The 17,758-nt window shown below is 45.4% G+C and overlaps 2 protein-coding genes across 2 annotated transcripts; both read left to right on the top strand.

The window, feature by feature from the left end:
• The first annotated feature begins 408 nt into the window (after nucleotides 1-408).
• Nucleotides 409-903, top strand: LOC109782474 (uncharacterized). Its single transcript, XM_020341090.1, has one exon. It carries the CDS (start codon nucleotides 409-411, stop codon nucleotides 901-903), a length of 495 nt encoding a protein of 164 aa, XP_020196679.1.
• A 4,801-nt stretch (nucleotides 904-5,704) lies between these two features.
• LOC109782479 (disease resistance protein Pik-2) lies at nucleotides 5,705-13,133 on the top strand. The gene is made up of 3 exons (XM_020341096.3): nucleotides 5,705-6,971; nucleotides 8,096-8,716; nucleotides 11,038-13,133. Exons 1-3 carry the CDS (start codon nucleotides 5,889-5,891, stop codon nucleotides 12,829-12,831), a joined length of 3,498 nt encoding a protein of 1,165 aa, XP_020196685.1. The 5' UTR covers nucleotides 5,705-5,888; the 3' UTR covers nucleotides 12,832-13,133.
• Nucleotides 13,134-17,758: the final 4,625 nt, after the last annotated feature.

Raw genomic sequence — 17,758 nt, 5'->3', positions numbered from 1 at the left:
GAAGGCTGGCTAATCGTTACCAAAAGAATTGATAAGAGGTGGAGCACTCACCTGGAATGGAAGGTCAATCTTGCTGGGCTACTCAAGAAACACCCAAGTAGAAGAGAGGCGCAGGAAGACGAGATTGGATCCACCTACCAGCAATTGGTCGGGGTTGCATATATGGAGATGAAGATAGAGGGACAAAGAGAGACATTTTTTTTGAGGAAGGACAAAGAAAGACATTAAGTATGCACGATGACAGGTAAGAGGTAACTAAGTACTGTACAAATTAGAGTACTTAAGCAGACCAAAGAGACAAGCCTTAGAGCATCTCCAACAGGTGTGTGAAATTTGTGGCGCGCTGGAAAAGCCGTTAGTTCGGCGCGCGAGAGGCCGCGCGGCGCGGTCCAGCAGGCGCATGAAAGTATGGCGCGCGGAATAAATTGGCGCACGCACGGTAGTTTTGGCGCGCGACGCGAAGCGCGCTGGTTAAAAGCCGCGTGCCTGCACCCGCCAACCGCCAGAAAGTTCCCTCCCGGCGCATCTTCTCCCCCCGCCTCTTCCAGCGCCCCGCTGCCGCCGCACCTTCTTCCCCCGTCTGTTCAGCACACTGCCTTGCCGCTGCGCCCCCGAAGCAGCTCGGGCTACCGCGGCGTCGGCCTCCGCCCCTCATGCGTGTATTACGCAGAGATCAACTATGGCGATACAAGCTCCAGGCTCGGAACATTCGACACCGCCCACGAGGCCACTCGCGTGTACGACGCGGCGGCGTGGCGCCTCGGGCGGCCTCGGTCGCAGATGAATTTCTCCGACGTGCGGACGTGCGAGCAGGCGAAGGATCTCGCGCCTCCTCCGCGACTAATCAGCGACGAAGATCGTCACCTCCAGCGGAGGCGGGAGCGCCGCCTCCTCGTCGCCTAGGCGGACGAGCACACCATGACGGTGTGGTGCGAGCGCTTCCCGCAGGATGTCACCGCCGAGAACGAGTTCTGGGCGCAGTGGAGGGCGGAGCGAGCCGTGCGTCGAGCGGACAAGCATGTGCGGAAGGAACTGGCGGAAGCCCAGATCGAGCTAGGACATGTGTCGACCTTGGATGATGAAGATCCTTGGTGTCTCGATGCATTCACGTCGTCGGACTACACCACCGAGGAGGACGAGGAGTAGTCTAGCATTGTTTTATCTATTTTTATTTAGCATCGTACGAACTTGCTTGTGGTTTGGGGCTTGAACTATGCTATGAATTTGAACCATGTGTTGTTTCATAGTTTTTCATATGTGTTGCTTCATATATTGTTCAAGTGCAGGCTGATTGTGCGTGCTAGATTTTACCGCGCCTGGTGAAGCGCTACAGCGGTGCACTAAATTTTGCAGCGTCTGGTAAAGCAACCATCCTCCTGCGCGCGCTAAAACGCTATCTCAACGCTGCAATTTTTTTTTAAAACGCCGCGCGACCGCAAGACTGTTGGAGATGCTCTTAACATTTAACAACTTGATATCCGACTGGATCCACCTACCAGCTGGCTCGCAACTCCATCGGGCCGAGGTTGCATATATAGAAATGAAGAAAGATGCATTATGTATAGGCAAGACCATTGGCTTTCCAGTTTGAATACAATCAAACTAGGCCAAGCAGACAATAATTCACAGTTAATAAGGCCAGATTAGGGTGATGCATGTGATGGATGACATGTCCAGCCAGGATAACCGCGGACGGTAGGTGGCAGCGGCAAACAAGCAGAGACGTTGGGCGAGATTGGTTGACTTCCAACAGATTTCATATTTAACGACTTGAGATTAGTGTGAGATGCATAGCAATCAGGCATAGAAAATGACGAGTTGTGCCCGACTCCGACGATGGAGGTGCGATGACGGAGGCGCGCATTCGGCTCGCTTCAGTGCTTGTAGTCGTCGCTAGGTGGTCTACGGATCTGGATGTAATTTTTATTAATTTTGGTATTCGTTGTACTGTCATGATTGAAGATGAATAGATAGGAAGATTTTCCGCAAAAAATGAAAATGAGGAGGTGACGGGGGCGATGAAGAGGAGCACAACCTGCAGTCGGTGCCGCCGGACCGTCGCGGCCGCGACCGCACGCCCACCCGGCTAAACATGGGGCAGGCCTGGTTCGGGCGGGCTTTGCAATGTCCGACCACAAAATCCCAAGCCTGAGCCCGGCCCAGCCCAAACTCATGAACAGTGCATTCTTAATTAAAATAATAAATTTCAGGACATTTTCGTGATATATTATACCTATATTTCTAATAAAACAGTCAATTATGCCCTGTTTCCGATTTTCTCCGGGCTTTCGAGTGTAAATGATGTGCCCGAGCCTGGCCCGGATGTTGGACGTCGGGCCAGGCTGTCCATTCCCGGGTCTATACCCGGCCATGCAGCCGCGAGATCCCATGCGCCGGCGAAGCTGATCTCCGCGCCCGGCGCATTGCTCCCGCGCTCGTCCTCGGGTGAAATGAACATGCGAGAAAAAATGGCGGGTCGAGGAGGTGGGCTGATTTTTTTGTTTTGGCACTTACGATGGGCTGCCTAAAATAATTACATGGGCTTGATGGGTGATATCGACGCCACTAAAATAAGGACTCAATATGGCAGTATTAGGTCTACTAATTTAATACCCCTAAAAAAGACCAACTAATTTATTTTATTTTTGCGTCAAAAAAGGCTCTGCTATTTTTTTTTGCAGTATTAGAGATGCTCGCCCTTCGAAAACAGAAAGATATGAACTTAAATAAAAATTGCATTTTTGAGTTAACTACATCTAGTGTTTTCTATGTAAGATAGAACAAATGAAGATCCTCAAGGCACACACACAAACAACATCCCTATGAGTATATGCACCCAGAGATGCTACACTTACGAGAATTTTCTACGCAAATCTCTCTTACGAGGCTCAGCTGGAGACATAGGGATTAATCATGGTGGGTCCCCATGGTTAAATGCATGGGGGGCGATTGATTTTATTGGCACACGTCGTCCCATAAGTTCGTTCCGTAGCCCAAGCCCCGTAAGTGTAGCATTTTAGATATGCGTCACACACCCAACTTTTATGAACACAAGGTAATTTTTTCATTAAATATGTAACACGCGTGGCTACATCTTCGATGGCGACATCAATCCGTAGACACAGGAACGCAAACGGACGAAGACCGGATCCATCAAAGACAAAAGCCGACCGAAACCCGCGAGATCCGCCGGAGACAAACCTCTACACATCCTCCGGCGACGACGGGGCCCGCGTGCCTTCACTATAGGTGGGGCTTTCCTCCTTTGGAGGTGTCTCGAGCAGTGACTATCCCTTAGCTGTGTGATGCGTTGGGTGGTGATGGAGTGACCATCACTAAATTGGACTTTGTAAATTGATCAATATTTCATATATTTTTTAATTCGATCACAAACCCATGTGGACAGCATGCTAGCTTTGAATTTTTCTTTTAACCAGGCCGGACGGTACCATGATTAAGAAGCCTGGAAACAGTTTGAGAAAAGCCCGGTGTCACAAGAAAAAGAGTGATTGAGAAAAGTATCGTTCCACTGGACAATAGCTAGATGCCCTATTTAAACACCTTCATAGTTTGAGAGATTTGCAATGCACTGTTGGGAATGGTTGTTCCACCTTCTTTTGGCTAGATCGTTGGCTAATGCCGGAACCTCTGGCTGTAGTCTACCCTGCTCTTTTTTCTGACCACACAAACCAAAATGCCATGGTTTCCACTATAATGCACGACGGGATCGAACTTGCTCTTCGTAATCGGCTAACCTCTATTGCGATTGCAGAACTTGCTTCCCTAAACTCGTTGTTGCAGGAATGTTTGCTTTCTCAGGTCCCGGATACACACCGCTTGCTCAATGGTGCTGCCTTCTCCACTCGTGGCGCATATGCTGCCCTTTCGGTTCAGCTTGCTGAGCCAATGCTCGCTGACATTTGGGATTCAAAGGTGCCAGAAAAAGTGATGATCTTTGGCTGGTTGTTTTACCTTGACTGTCTTAACACAAGGCACAACCTGCACAAGAAGAACATCCTGGATATTGAAGTCTGCCCGAGATGTGATCACTTGGTGGAGGACCGCGATCACCTTTTCTTCTCTTGTCCAGCAGCACGTGATATTTGGAGGGCAACGGGCATTCAGCCTACTGCCGCGCCCATCAGCGAGCTCTTCAGCACCCCCCCCTCCCCGCGCAGCTACCCACTTCAGTTAATTGCTGCCTCAGTTTCTGTAAAAGCTATCATGGATGATTTAGTTATTTGGTCTCATCAGCTTAAGTCTGATTCCTTAAAGGGCCACGCCGGCTTGTGGCGTGAGTTCCTCTCATCGAACCATCTGTGAACCCTGTAACATCTGCTACCTTTGAAATATATTCAGGTGGGGAGTCTTCCCCCGTGACCATTTCAAAAAAAAGCTAGATGCCCTGAGCCTCTTGGAGAATCTTTTCGGCAAAAAAAGATGCTCTATTCCCAAAGAAGACGACCCGAGAGATAAGAGAAACAATGACTTGTAAAGTTTGTAAGGTTAGTCGTGCAAATTTTTTTACGAAAAGTCTAACGCCCAAACGTGTGGGCGTTTGCATTTCGCCCACACGCGTGGATCCGCGTCCGTTTGTGAGTGCACGAATCTTGGCATAGTGCCACATAGGACTGGGCTGGTGTGTGGGCATTGACCCGGTCGCCCACACGGCCGTTTCACCACACGGGAGGGGTTGGTGTGTGGGCGTACAACAGTTCGCCCACACGCCACTTTTCACTCACGCACAAGGCCCGGTCGCCCACACGCCCGTCTCATCTCCCACACCCAAGTTGCCACTTGGCATGTGTTTTGCAGTGTACATGGCAACTGCCCTAGTGTGCTTTATAAGCAAGTGGCAACTCTTTTTTTTTTACCCAAACATGTCAGTTGCCATGTATTTTGCAGGGTACACGGCAACTACCCTAGTATGCTTCTAAGCAGATGGCAACTCTCTCTCTTTTACCTGAACATGTTGTTTTTGCCATGTCTTTTTGTAGCGCTACACGGCAACCGCCTAGTGTTAGTAGGTGGTAACTCCTACGGTGTTCAAATCATGGCAACTGTAGTAAACCAGACCATACATGGCAACTATCTAGTGTTAGTAGGTGGCAAACCCCTAAAGTTTTTAAATCATGGCAACTATAGTAAACCATACCATACATGGCAACAGCCGCAGTTGCCCAAAAATGGCATCTGAAACTTTTGACATGAGATGGCAACTGCAGTTGAGCAACCATGGCAACTGTAGTTGTCCGACATGGCAACCGTAGTCCACCGACATGGCAACTGCAGTTAAACGAAAATGGACGAGGGTCTGGACCATGGCAACTGCGGGCGCGCGGTGACTGTCACGCGGGGCGTGCGGGACCACGAGGTACGAGGCCTGACGTACGGGGCGTGTGGGCGTTATCTATTTCGCCCACACGCACGTGTGTGAGAGGGATCGGGAGGGGAAAAAAGAGGTGTGTGGGCATTACTTGTTTTGCACACACGTAGGTGTGTGGACTGTTCCTCTTATACACCACATAAAATGTGTGGGCACGTGTGGCACTTATCGGCGTTTAAATTTTATTAGTTCCATCTATCTCTCCATTGGATGATGATTAAATAATCTCCCACGTCTGGCGAATACTAGTTGCCCGCGCACCTCACGGATCTGGCCGGTAGGTACGCCTTGTTTGAAAATATCTAATTACTAGCTGTCTGGACGGTAGCTCGTGGATCCATGGATCTGGCCTCTAAGAATTCCATCTAATGGTGCCGAGTCGTTGCACCCACACAATTGTTTGCACAATCCACCTACCACGCCATCGTAAGGAGAAAGAGCCAGGTTTGCATCGGTGTTCTTCTTCTTCCAAGGAGGGAGAAGGAGTAGAGAGTAGCTAGCCATGGCGGAGCTAGCGGTCGGGTTGTCCAAGACGGTGGTGGCGGAGGCGCTGACCAAGGTCCAGTCGGCAATCGACGAGGACACGAAGCTCCGGCAGAAGGCCCAGCGGGATCTGGTGACCATTACCTTGGAGTTCGAGATGATGAACTCGTTCCTCGGCGTCGCCAACGAGGACAGGGCGACCAACAAGCTGGTGATGACCTGGGTGAGGCACGTCCGTGAGCTGGCCTACGACCTGGAAGACTGCGTCGAGTTCGTCGTCCATTTGGACGACAAGCGGATCTTCTGGCGCCGGCTGCTTCCAGAGTGCGTGGTCGGCCCACTGCCACTGGACCAGGCGGTGACGGAGATAGAGGAGCTCAAGGGCAGGGCCAAGGAGCTGAGCGAGTGTTACTCGCGCTACAGCCATATCTGCGAGCCTGCCTCCAAGTTCGTCATGCTGCAGCAGCAGCAGGTATCCAGCAGTGCCACCGGCGCAACATCGTCCAACATGCTCGCCGAGGCAAGGGACGCTGCCAGGAGGCAGCACGGCGGCTTTGGGGATCTCACCCAGCTGATCACCACCAACAAAGAGGACCACAATGACTGCAAGCTTCAGGTGATCTCGGTGTGGGGCACCGGCGGCAGTCTTGGGACAACCTCCGTCATTAGGAAGACATACAATGATCCAGAGATTTGCAAGAACTTCGCCTGCCGCGCCTGGGTCAAGGTGATGCATCCTTTCGATCCCCGCGAGTTCGTCCGGCGCTTCATGGCCCAGGTGTACGCAAACTCTTGCGATAAACAAGGGGTGGACATCGGTGTGCATGTCCTCAGGAAGATGAATTCATGGCAAGAACGACTCCTGACGGAGTTTATGCAGGAAGTCAACACCAATACATACCTTGTCGTCTTGGAGAACCTGACCGACATGGCAGATTGGGATGCTGTAAGGACATTCCTTCCTGACGTGAAAAATGGCAGCCGCATCATCGTATCCACGCAGAATTTCGAGGTTGCAAGCCTGTGCATCGGACATTCATACCAGCCACTGGAGCTCCAGCAGTTCCCGTCCGACCACTCTGTTTGTGCCTTTTTCTCAGAGGTACTCCCTCACTTCCGGTTTATACTACTTATATTAAATAAATTGTTTTTCTATTTTATAAGTCTCAATTTTGTTGCTACCCATCACATGTTCAGATTTATAGGTGCATTATGAATCACTACATGCAAAGATAAAAGAAACTCACCAGTGCAACAAATTAACTGCATCAGTGAGACTTTTTTTGAATTTACTGTTCACTAGGAGCAGATGAGCTTGGGCTCAAATGACAATTACTGCCAAATACTGCGGTTGGATAGTATGTACTAGGACAGCCTATGATTACGCTCAACTGATTTATGATTCATATAGGAGCGTTGTAATGATTCATATAGGGATGTCGGATATTACTTCTCATCTAGCAGGTCCATCCCTACAATGGAAGTGTTGACAGATGTTGTGTGGCTCAATCCTTGATCACTCGATAGAGTTTATCATATCAACAATGTGCCTTATTAAATAATTAATAACAACATATTATTTGCAATAACCTAGAACAATATTTTTCAGTAGTATTGAAGTTTTTTTTTGGTACAACAGTTGGGAAATTCCCTACTCCCTCCGTTCACTTTTGTAAGTCATTTCAGACAACTCAAAATAGGCTGTTTTGCACATTGTCTGAAATGTCTTCAAGGTCTTATAAAAGTGAACAGAGGGAGTACTACATGTTTTATATCATATACTAGTATAATAGGTACAGGGGTATTGAAGTCTTTCTTTTTGCGGGCCGGGCTATTGAAGTTAACACCTCCAACTTATATTGCGATATTCGCTAACAATCCACAACACCACACACTTGTATCCCTCCTCAATTTCATAGTATTAATCAAGATTTCAAGCCAATGGGTATTTTACCAACTTCTTTGGGCCCATGTCTACCTTGCCTTAGGCATTCTCTTTGGTCTTATTAGACTTCGTATGTTTGCCGCAGTATAGACACTGTGTATACGCATATTTGGCTGTGTGAATCCTAATTATATAGAAGCTGGTTGTGTGCTCATTTTTTATTGTATCCTTGATGTGAAAGTATAAGTTTTCCTGGAGTAGATAGCTCGAAGAAATTACTTTAATGTTCTTTATGTACCTTGGCTTAGTCATTGTGTGTTAACATCTCTCCTCATGTGCAGGGTGCTCAAAATTATGGAAATAAAGAAGACAGCCGAATGATGCCTGAAGTCTACCAATCCTCCTCCTATGGAGAAATCTCCTCTTTCACTAGGGAAGCGGGCCAAAAATGGATGAAGACCTATCCTCTTGTTGGACGCGAGTCACAAATGAGTGAACTTCGCAGTTATGCAGCTAATGCACGTGTCAGCAATTACCCAGTTATTTCCGTTTGGGGAATAGCTGGCATTGGAAAGTCAGCTCTTGTTAGAAACTTGTACTATGACAGAATGCTTCACAGCGAGCAGTTTACCAAGTACTGTTGGGTGGATGTATCACGCCCTTTCAATTTGAGGGATTTTTGTCGAAGCTTACTTTTGGATTTTCGTTCACAAAAGGATCCAATCGAAGAGTGCCGCAAGTTTCTGCAAGTAAATCATTGTCTCGTGGTTATTGATGAACTGGAATCTGAAGAAGAATGGGATCTGATAAAGGCTGTCTTGGTATCTAGAGATTCTGCTAGCGTTATCATTGTCATTACAACTGAAGCCAGTGTCGCAACATATTGCACAAATAACGAAGATCAAGTGTGCAATGTGAAAGGGCTAGAAGCAGCAGCAGCCTTTCATCTATTCCGAGAAGAGGTGTGTTTTTTCACAAGCCATCTACCCAATAGTATGTAGTAGCTCTTTTTGTGGAGTTAAGTTTTAGGTGGTCTTGCTAGAGAAGTTAAGTTTTATAAAAAGGGCTAGAGACGATCAAAAGTTACCACCTAAAATATTGAGTTAAAAATTTGTGCACCTAACCCTTCCCCCAAAGTTTAGCTCCCCAAATCATGAAGTTGCACAAACTTGTATTAGAACATGATTTTAAACAATATTAAAATAACTAGTGCATAATTATACATAACCATGCACACATTGAACTTTGAAATACTCAAAATAAACAAAGTTTCCACATAATTAACATAAATTAACACTTAAAACATAAAAGGTACTCTGTGCTATGGCATAGGTTCATTGGCGGAGTTGTCGAAGCCGAGATCGACGAACAACTCCTCCATTTCATCTCCCTCGCCATGTGTTCTGCATGGTTAGCCTTGTCCTTGTGCGTGAATTCGAGGGATGCCTCGAATATGAGGTGTTCTTCCACTGCAATAGCGAAGCATATGGCGGCGTCGGCATGCCCACCTCGAGCTGGGCCTATGTCACATGGTGCTCCACCTCTTCCTTCGGACTGCCCTCTCGAGCTCTCACTCGGCGAGCTCCAACGGGAGTAGCTCGAGCTCAGTCTCGTGCTCCTCCTCCTTTGAGCTTTACTCAGACGCTGGGGAGTTGAGCTTGCAACCAAGTCGTCCATTCGCTGCAATGAGAATATGAACTCAACAGTTGGCTAGGCCTTGACCATGGGGGAATGACGCCGAGATGGGAGGCGTGGGCTCATCGGGCGGTGAGGACTCTAAACGGGCTACGACGGCTAGGGTCTATGGAGGATTGGGTTTCAGGGGGGTCACGACGACCTCTATTTTTGCGAGGCGGTGCTGATTTTGGCGCTGTAGCACCTTTAGCACCGATGATTGGGGAATGAATGCGGTTGGCACATTTGTTAACACGAGAGAGGGGGGGGGGGGGGTTTATGGAGAATCAGGGGGCTGCTCAAATTTGAGCAAGAGGGGTACGGTGAGGTTTGAGGAGTAACTCCTCAAATTCTGACTATTTACAGTTTCCGAGGGAAGGACTAGTATGGATTTAACTCCCAAAATAAGGAACTTTTGATGAGTTACAAAATCACTAGGAAAGGTCTAGGGATGCTCTTGTCACCTCATACTCCCTCCATCCTAAAAAGCTTGTCCCTCAAATGGATGTATCTAGCACCAAGTTAGTGCTAGATACATCCATTTGAGGGACAAGCTTTTTCGGACGGAGGGAGTACATGAGTTTTATCTGCCCCCCCCCCCCCCCCTCGCCCACTCGTGCATAAATTTCTCTGGTCCTCCTTACTCATGGTGAACAACAAATGGATTATGTTTACTTTAGACTAATCTCTTCATTGGAGTAATGCATAGTACCATATTTCCAGGACTGGTCTTTAGACTATGTATTCAATCATATCTGTAAACAAACTCAAAACATGGGTATTTGGTTTGATACAACACCAATAATATCTCGCACATGCAAAACACGTTCTACTAACATAACTGAAACTTTAAAATCATATGCCCTCGCACGTCGGACTCCTTTTGGTGTCCACCAGGCTTGGGTATAGGTTCACAACAGGATATATACCACCCCCACGCCACCCATCCTCCCACGCGCGACGCTAGATCAAAAGATGACAATATCACTAGACAGAGACACACTCAGTAACTTGCAATAGTTGACTTGTATTATATATCCTTATCTTACAAAAATGTAATATTTTTGTTCCATGAATAGATTTTACTACACAGATTTATTGATAAGAATTCACATGACAGCACCATTTTTTTTTTGTATATTAACCATAGTTTTAAATAGCCGGCTATAGCTCTGCTATAGCCTTTTCAGCAGGGTGCCGCTAAATGGTCTCATGTATAAATAACATGCTATAGCTGATTTTGAGGTCCGCCGCTATTTAAAACATTGATATTAACTAACTGTCAAAGTTATAGAAGTATGTTGTGCTCCTTTTGGAAGACAACATTTATATAATTAGGATGTATGCCCTCTAAGAAGGAGAATCAGTTGGATGGAAGTATGGACAAATAATTTCATTTACAGAGCATTGTTAAGATGTATGGACAAATAATTTCATTTACTTCGGAAATTACAGTCTTGAAATGATTCAGGCTTGAAAAACTTTATATGTTTGTAGATCAGTCACTATTTTCTTCAAATGGAAGTATGGAACATCAGAATCCAATGCAATTGATGTTTACTATGCTAATTGATTGACACTATTTTTTATTTCATTGTTTGAACAATAGGTACGCAGAACGAAGTCAACTTCACATCTAATTAAGCACAACAGTGACGAGCTAGATGAACTTATTTTCAAGTGTGGAGGTCTTCCGAAAGTGATAGTTGCTCTTGCGGAATTATTGGCCACACAGACGGTGAAATTGATGGATAATATACATTCTTTGAATCACAGATTTATGCATCATCTAGAAACAAATCCAGAGTATGATAGCCTGCGGGGCCTATTTAGTTGGATGCAGTCATACTTCCGTAATTGCCCAGATTTACTCAAGCCATGTATCTTTTACCTGTCAATCTTTCCTCGGGACTATAACATTCGGCGTAGGCGACTGGTTAGGAGGTGGATTGCAGAGGGTTATTCAAAGGATAGCGATGAAATATCCGCAGAAGAGAGAGCAGAGCAATTCTTTTCCAATCTCCTTCAACTGAGCATAATCCAGCAGTTACCAAAGGTGGTGACCACTGTGTTCGATGACACAAAGATGATATCGTGTCAAGTCAACGGATTCATCCGCGAGTACATCGTCTCACGTAGAATGGAAGAGAACCTTGTATTTGAACTCGGGCACAAATGTGTACTGACCACACAGCACACAGGGCGTCACCTTATCATATTGAAAAGTTGGGACAGAGACAGAATTGTGTTTGATAGCATCGACTTCTCCCGTCTACGGTCACTAACAGTGTTTGGAAAGTGGGAATCATTCTTCATATCAAAAAGAATGAGGCTCCTTCGGGTGCTTGATTTGGAGGATGCGACGGGTGTAAAGGATGATGATCTTCGGAAGATGTTGAAGCTGCTGCGTCGCCTGAAATTTCTCTCTTTGAGAGGACGCACTAAGATATGCTGTCTGCCAAATTCATTGGGTGATCTCAGGCAGCTTCAGAGTCTTGATGTGAGATATACCTCTATAGTCACCCTGCCAGGAGCCATCACCAAGTTAAAGAAGCTGCAGTATATTCGTGCAGGCACCACCATCCCAGCATCAACGCCAGATGCCTCAACTAGCTTCTTGCCGGAGTTCCGCAGATGTCGTCGCCTAGTTGGTGTTGTAGTGCCAAGCAGGATTGGTGAACTGACGGCATTGCACACGCTCGGTGTTGTCAACATTGGTGCTTCAGGCGGGAAGGACATCGTCAAAGAGCTCAACAAACTCACCCAGCTGCGCAAACTCGGAGTGTCAGGCATCAACAAGCATAACTGCGAACACTTCTTTGCAGACCCAGGTCATGTCCATTTAGAATCTTTGTTAGTGCGACTCGACAAGGACAGTCAAAGTTGCTTGGATGGGATCTCCCTGCTCTGGAAGAACCTACGGAGTCTTAAACTGCATGGGTTTCAGAACAAGTTGCCACTATTGGCGGTCCATCTTACCAAGCTCAGGAAGTTGGATGTGGAGATGAACACTTTAAAGAAAAATGACATTGAGCTCCTTGCTGAGCTACCAGAGTTATGTATTCTGCGCGTCAGAGTCGAGCAGCTCGAGGGTGGTAAGCTCCATTTTTACGTCGAGATGTACGGAGAGCAGTTGGCCACCTTCAAACAGGTGAAGATCCTCGAGATTGGTTGCAGCTCCAGCCCGTCACATGTGGAATTTGGATCAAACTCAATGCAAAATCTTGAGGTGCTCAAGGTTGACTGCTACACTGCGTCGTATCAGCTTACTGGCCTGAATTTTCTACCTGAACTCAAACAAGTCTTGCTGAAGGGTGGCAATGGTGATATCAAGACAAACCTCGAGACCCAGCTGCTTGCCGGCCATCCAAGCACACCACCTGCTGTGGAGCTTGAAAAATAACTACCATGTTCGACCTAAAGGGTGAATGGGTCAAGGGTGATTGGATTTCTCCTTCTGTTCTGAGCTGTGGCAACGTGACTGTTACGTTGTACTAGCATAAAAGATTGCCTACGTTGGAGTTACCACTTTAAGATAGCATCTTTAAATTTTAGCTCCATTTCGTTGTTCCTTCCAAAGAATGTTTAGATTTATTTGTATGAATAAGTCCTTAGACTTGCTTGTATTAGAAAATTTATATGACGAGGCTTGCCGTTATTTGTCATAGCCTGATATGTAAAACTTTGATTCATTCTTCCGCAAAAAAAGAACTTTGCTTCGTTGCATTCTTCATTCCTTTCGGCTAGCACATGTAGTACTGCCGATGTTCTTCATCATCCCGGCCGGCACGTTGCCTGTTCTTGGAGTGCGGGCTTTTGGTGCTCGACCACCATGGTGGTGGATATTTTGAAAAATTCGATAATCACATTTTGAAGTTTCAAAATATTCTGAAAACAATTCTATGCATTCATATGTATGTATTCTACATATGTATAAAGTCTGACGATGAAATACATTATGGTGAGAGCTACACAAAAAAATGGCAAAATCCAGCATTTGAAAAGTGTTTTATTATTCATCAGTTTCAAACCGTGATTTTGTCTTTTTTTTGTAGCTCTCACCATAATGTATATCATCTTCAAAAATTGTAGGCATGTAGAATACATCCATATGAACATGTAAGATTTTTTTCAGAATTTTTTGAAATTTAAAATATGATTTTTAGTTTTTTATTAAATAACCACCTCCATGGTGGTCGACTGGTCGGTCACCGTTGGCATTTTTGCCTGTTCTTGTATGTCCTTGACCTTATTTTTCTAGGCCACTGATGTCCCTTGTACCCGCTTTTTATTTTGGCTTTCGATTTTTGAAGTTTTCTATCTTTTAAACAAAAATTTCTAATTAAATTTTCTTTTCATATTCGTGTTTCTAGTGACCAGCGCTTTGAAATAAGATCAATTTTAATCTATTTGGACGACTTTTGACAAAATATGTTAAGTTTCATTGCTTGAACCTTAGCAGCAAACGATAAAAGTCCATTATTTTGTGTCTACAACCGACCGAAAAAAATGTTCAAAATTATATATTTGAAATTGGTTAAAACTTGGCATTTCAGATGCAAAAAATGTAAATTTCAAATGTTGAAACTTAAAACTTGATGTGCCCTCGTGCGGGATTGAACTACTGCACGAATCTCAAGGAGATACAAGCGGGCAGCAAGACTTGGCAGGTGAGAAAACAGGGCTTTGGTTCGGGCCTGGCCAGCCCATTAGTCCCGGTTCAGGCACGAACCGGGACCCATGGGGGCATTCTTCCCGGTTCGTGAGCCCAGGGGGCCGGCCGGGGCCTCGTGGGCATTGGTCCCGGTTCGTATGGACCCATTTGTCCCGGTTCTAGGCACGAACCGGGACCAATGGGCCTCGCTCCTGGCCCACAACCATTGGACCCGGTTCGTGGCTCGAACCAGGACAGAAGGCTGGGCTTTGGTCCCGGTTCCAGCCACGAACTGGGGCAAATGAGTTGCCCATATATACCCCATCACCGCAGCAGAGCACTCCACAGTGCTCTGTTTTTTCTGGCCGGCGAGGGGAGGGCATTTGGGTGCTCTAGCTCACCTTCTATGCACATGAGGTGTTCGATGAAATGTCTGAGCCACACTAGTTAATCTTTCTCCTCTCGAAACTCGACCTCCGAGCTCCATTTTCCTCGAGATTTGTCTAGGTTTAGCGGTCCGTCACGTCCTGTCCCCGTCTTCACCGCCGTCGATCCCCCGCGCCGATCTCGTCGCCGGCACCATCGTGGTGAGCCTCTTGTTCTTATCTTCTTTCTGAAAGAAAAAAATTCTTACTTCAGATAGATACTTGTCTAATTTTCTTACTTTTATTATTCCTTGTTATTATATAGTGCGATGGTTTTGGTATCCGCCCCCGTCGGCCCTCGTCCTGTCTATGATTCGGATGTGGTATATATTATCTTTTTATAACTATTTGGTTCATATATTGTTTATGACAATTATGCCGATAGATTTTATTTATCTAGGAGTTGGTTGAACCGGAAATTCCAACCGACCCTATTGTCGACAGGTTAAATTTAGTTGAAGAAGAAAACAATTACTTGAAGGAAAAAATAAAAATAAAATTGAGGAGGAGAAGATGATATTGGAGTTGCATGTTGCGGATGTCGTCGATGATCACAAGATCAAGATGGATGCAATGCGGTTGAAGATTAGAAAGATTAGAAAATATGCCATTCTTACCGAGGCTTGGTATCATTATGCCATTGGATCAATTGTTACCTTGGTGGCGATTATGATCGCATTTGTTGTTGCATTGAAATGTTTTACATAATTTCAATGTATGGTTTAATTAGATGCTCTGAAGAGCTATATGTTGTTCAATGAGAATTATGTATGTACTTTGGTTTTAATGTGATGATGAACTTCTATTAATTTGGTCACTTATCTATTCATGAGACATATATGTTGTCTTCAAATCCAGGGTCTTATAGCTCAAAACAATCAGTAAATGCATGAAAAATAACAAATAAAGTCAGAAAGGGTTGAAAATTGATGATGTGGCTTTGAATGGTGCATTTTGAACAAAGAAAAAGTCTGGAGTTCAAATAAGTTAAAAAAATGAAATTCCTTTGTAACAGACGAGTTTCCGTATGAAACCCTGATACTTCGAAAGAGATTGTCCGTTTTGTACACGAAGTGCATCCAGTTTTTGCCGTAACCCTCTCTACTTTCTTGCACACGCTATGTGGATGAAATGATGATACCATGCCAACTTTCAACCTTTTCAGAGTTCATTTGAAATGCTTTTCAATTTCAGGGTCATTTAGCTCACAAAAATCAGTAAATGCATGAAAAATAACAGATGAAGTCAGATAGGGTTGAAAATTGATGATGTGGCTTTGAATGGTGCATTTTGAACACAGAAAAAGTCTGGAGTTGAAATAAGTTCAAAAAATAAAATCGCTTTGTAACAGACGAGTTTCCGTATGAAACCCTGATACTTCGAAAGAGATTGTCCGTCTTGTACACGAAGTGCATCCAGTTTTTGCCGTAACCCTCTCTACTTTCTTGCACATGCTATGTGGATCAAATGATGATACCATGCAAAAATAAAATTAACTATAAAACTATAAAACTCTAATAGCAAATTGAATGAACTAAAAAGCTTTTATAAACCTATAGTATTTTTTAAACTAAAATTATATAAAATTCATGCCACTGAAATTATCAAAGTATTTTCTGTTCAAAACAAGAAAAGCAGAAATAAACAAAATAAACTTTAATAAATAAGTAGAAACAAAATTAAATAAATAAAATTTAATAAAATAAATAAGTAGAAACAAAATAAAATAAAATAAACTTTAATAAAATAAATAAGTAGAAACAAAATAAATTAAATTAAAATTTAATACAATAAATAAGTAGAAACAAAACAAAATAAAATAAAATAAAATAAAGAAGTAGAAACAAAATCAACTTTATAAAAGTAAAATAAATAAACTTTAATAAAATAAATAAAAATAGGAACAGTAAGTTTTTTATTGTAAGTAGAAACAAAATAAAATAAATAAAGCAACAAAAAAATAAAAAAAGTGCCACCTACTGGGCCATCACGGCCTGAATACGACTAGAAACCCAACCATGGGCCAGGATTCAGGCCCGCAGGAGGCCCAGTAGGCCCACAAGCACATCGTGACAAATTAGGCCCGAAAGCGTGCAGTTGAGAGGAGCTCGAGAGGGTTGGCGCAGCAGCGCTTATAAACGACTCTCGAGCTCTCTCAACTAGCGAGGTGGTACTAAAGTTTTGGCCGCGACGTGGGCAACACAGGGCCTCTGGTCCAAAAAGGGGTGCATTGGTACCGGTTCGTGGCACCAACCGGGACCAATGCCAACCCTTTAGTCCCGGTTATTGCCACCAACCGGGACCAAAGGCCGCTGCTTCCCGCCCTTTGGGCTGCTGCAAACTGACCTTTGGTCACGGTTGGTGGCACCAACCGGGACTAAAGGGGGCATTGGTCCCAGTTGGTGCCACGAACCGGGACCAATGCTCTGGGTATATAAGCAGGAGTTAGGAAATTTTCACAATTTCATCCTCAATTCGTGCCCGATGCCCCAGCGCTGCTCCCCGTCGCCGTCGCCGTCGCCGTCATCGCCCTGCCTCCGACGCCGTCGCCGCGCCGCCCCTGCCTCCGACGCCGTCGCCGCGCCGCCCTGCCTCCGACGCCGTCGCCGCGCCGCCCCTGCCTACGACGCCGTCGCCGCGCCGCCCTTGCCTCTAACGCCGTCGACGCGCCGCCCCTGCCCCCGACGACGTCGTCGCCGCGCCGGCCCCTGCCCCGTGCCCGAGCCCCTGCCCGCGAACCGCCCCCGCGCGCCGGCGCCCTCGCCTCCCCCGCCGTCGCCATCGCCAGACGCCCCCGCTGTGAGCCGCCGCGCCGGTCCGGCTTTGTTTTTTATTTTGTATTAGATTAATTTTTTGTTCATATATATATAATGTATATTTGTATGTATGTAGCTATATGTAAGTTCAGAGCATGTTTTTTATTAGATTAATTTCTTATTAGATTTATTAGATTAATTTTTTTGTTCAGAGCATGTTTTTGTTCATATATGTATTTTTTTGTTCATATGTGTATTAATGTTTTCGTTGCATATATGTATTTTTTTCAATGTATATATGTATGTGGTAGCTATATATGCATGATGAGGGGGGTGGGGGTCGATATACCCCCTCCCCGATAATTTCAACATGAGGGGGGGGTCGATATACCCCCTCCCCGATAACTTCGACATGAGGGGAGGTCGATATACCCCCTCCCCGATAACATTTTTTAGAAAAGTTTTATATATCTAGCTAGGAAGAAAGGAAGAAGG

This window comes from Aegilops tauschii, chromosome 7, assembly GCF_002575655.3.
Source record: "Aegilops tauschii subsp. strangulata cultivar AL8/78 chromosome 7, Aet v6.0, whole genome shotgun sequence".
NCBI classification, from domain to species: domain Eukaryota; kingdom Viridiplantae; phylum Streptophyta; class Magnoliopsida; order Poales; family Poaceae; genus Aegilops; species Aegilops tauschii.
Note: the sequence above shows the minus strand (reverse complement) of the source record. Positions and strands in the feature narration are given on the sequence as shown.

Bases quoted from the DNA above. Each gene is read 5' to 3' on its own strand.
- LOC109782479 (XM_020341096.3), top strand. From the start codon at position 5,889: ATGGCGGAGCTAGCGGTCGGGTTGTCCAAGACGGTGGTGGCGGAGGCG. The intron at 6,972-8,095 runs GTACTCCCTCAC...CCTCATGTGCAG, and splicing joins TTTGTGCCTTTTTCTCAGAG to GGTGCTCAAAATTATGGAAA. The intron at 8,717-11,037 runs GTGTGTTTTTTC...TTTGAACAATAG, and splicing joins TTCATCTATTCCGAGAAGAG to GTACGCAGAACGAAGTCAAC.
- LOC109782474 (XM_020341090.1), top strand. From the start codon at position 409: ATGGCGCGCGGAATAAATTGGCGCACGCACGGTAGTTTTGGCGCGCGA.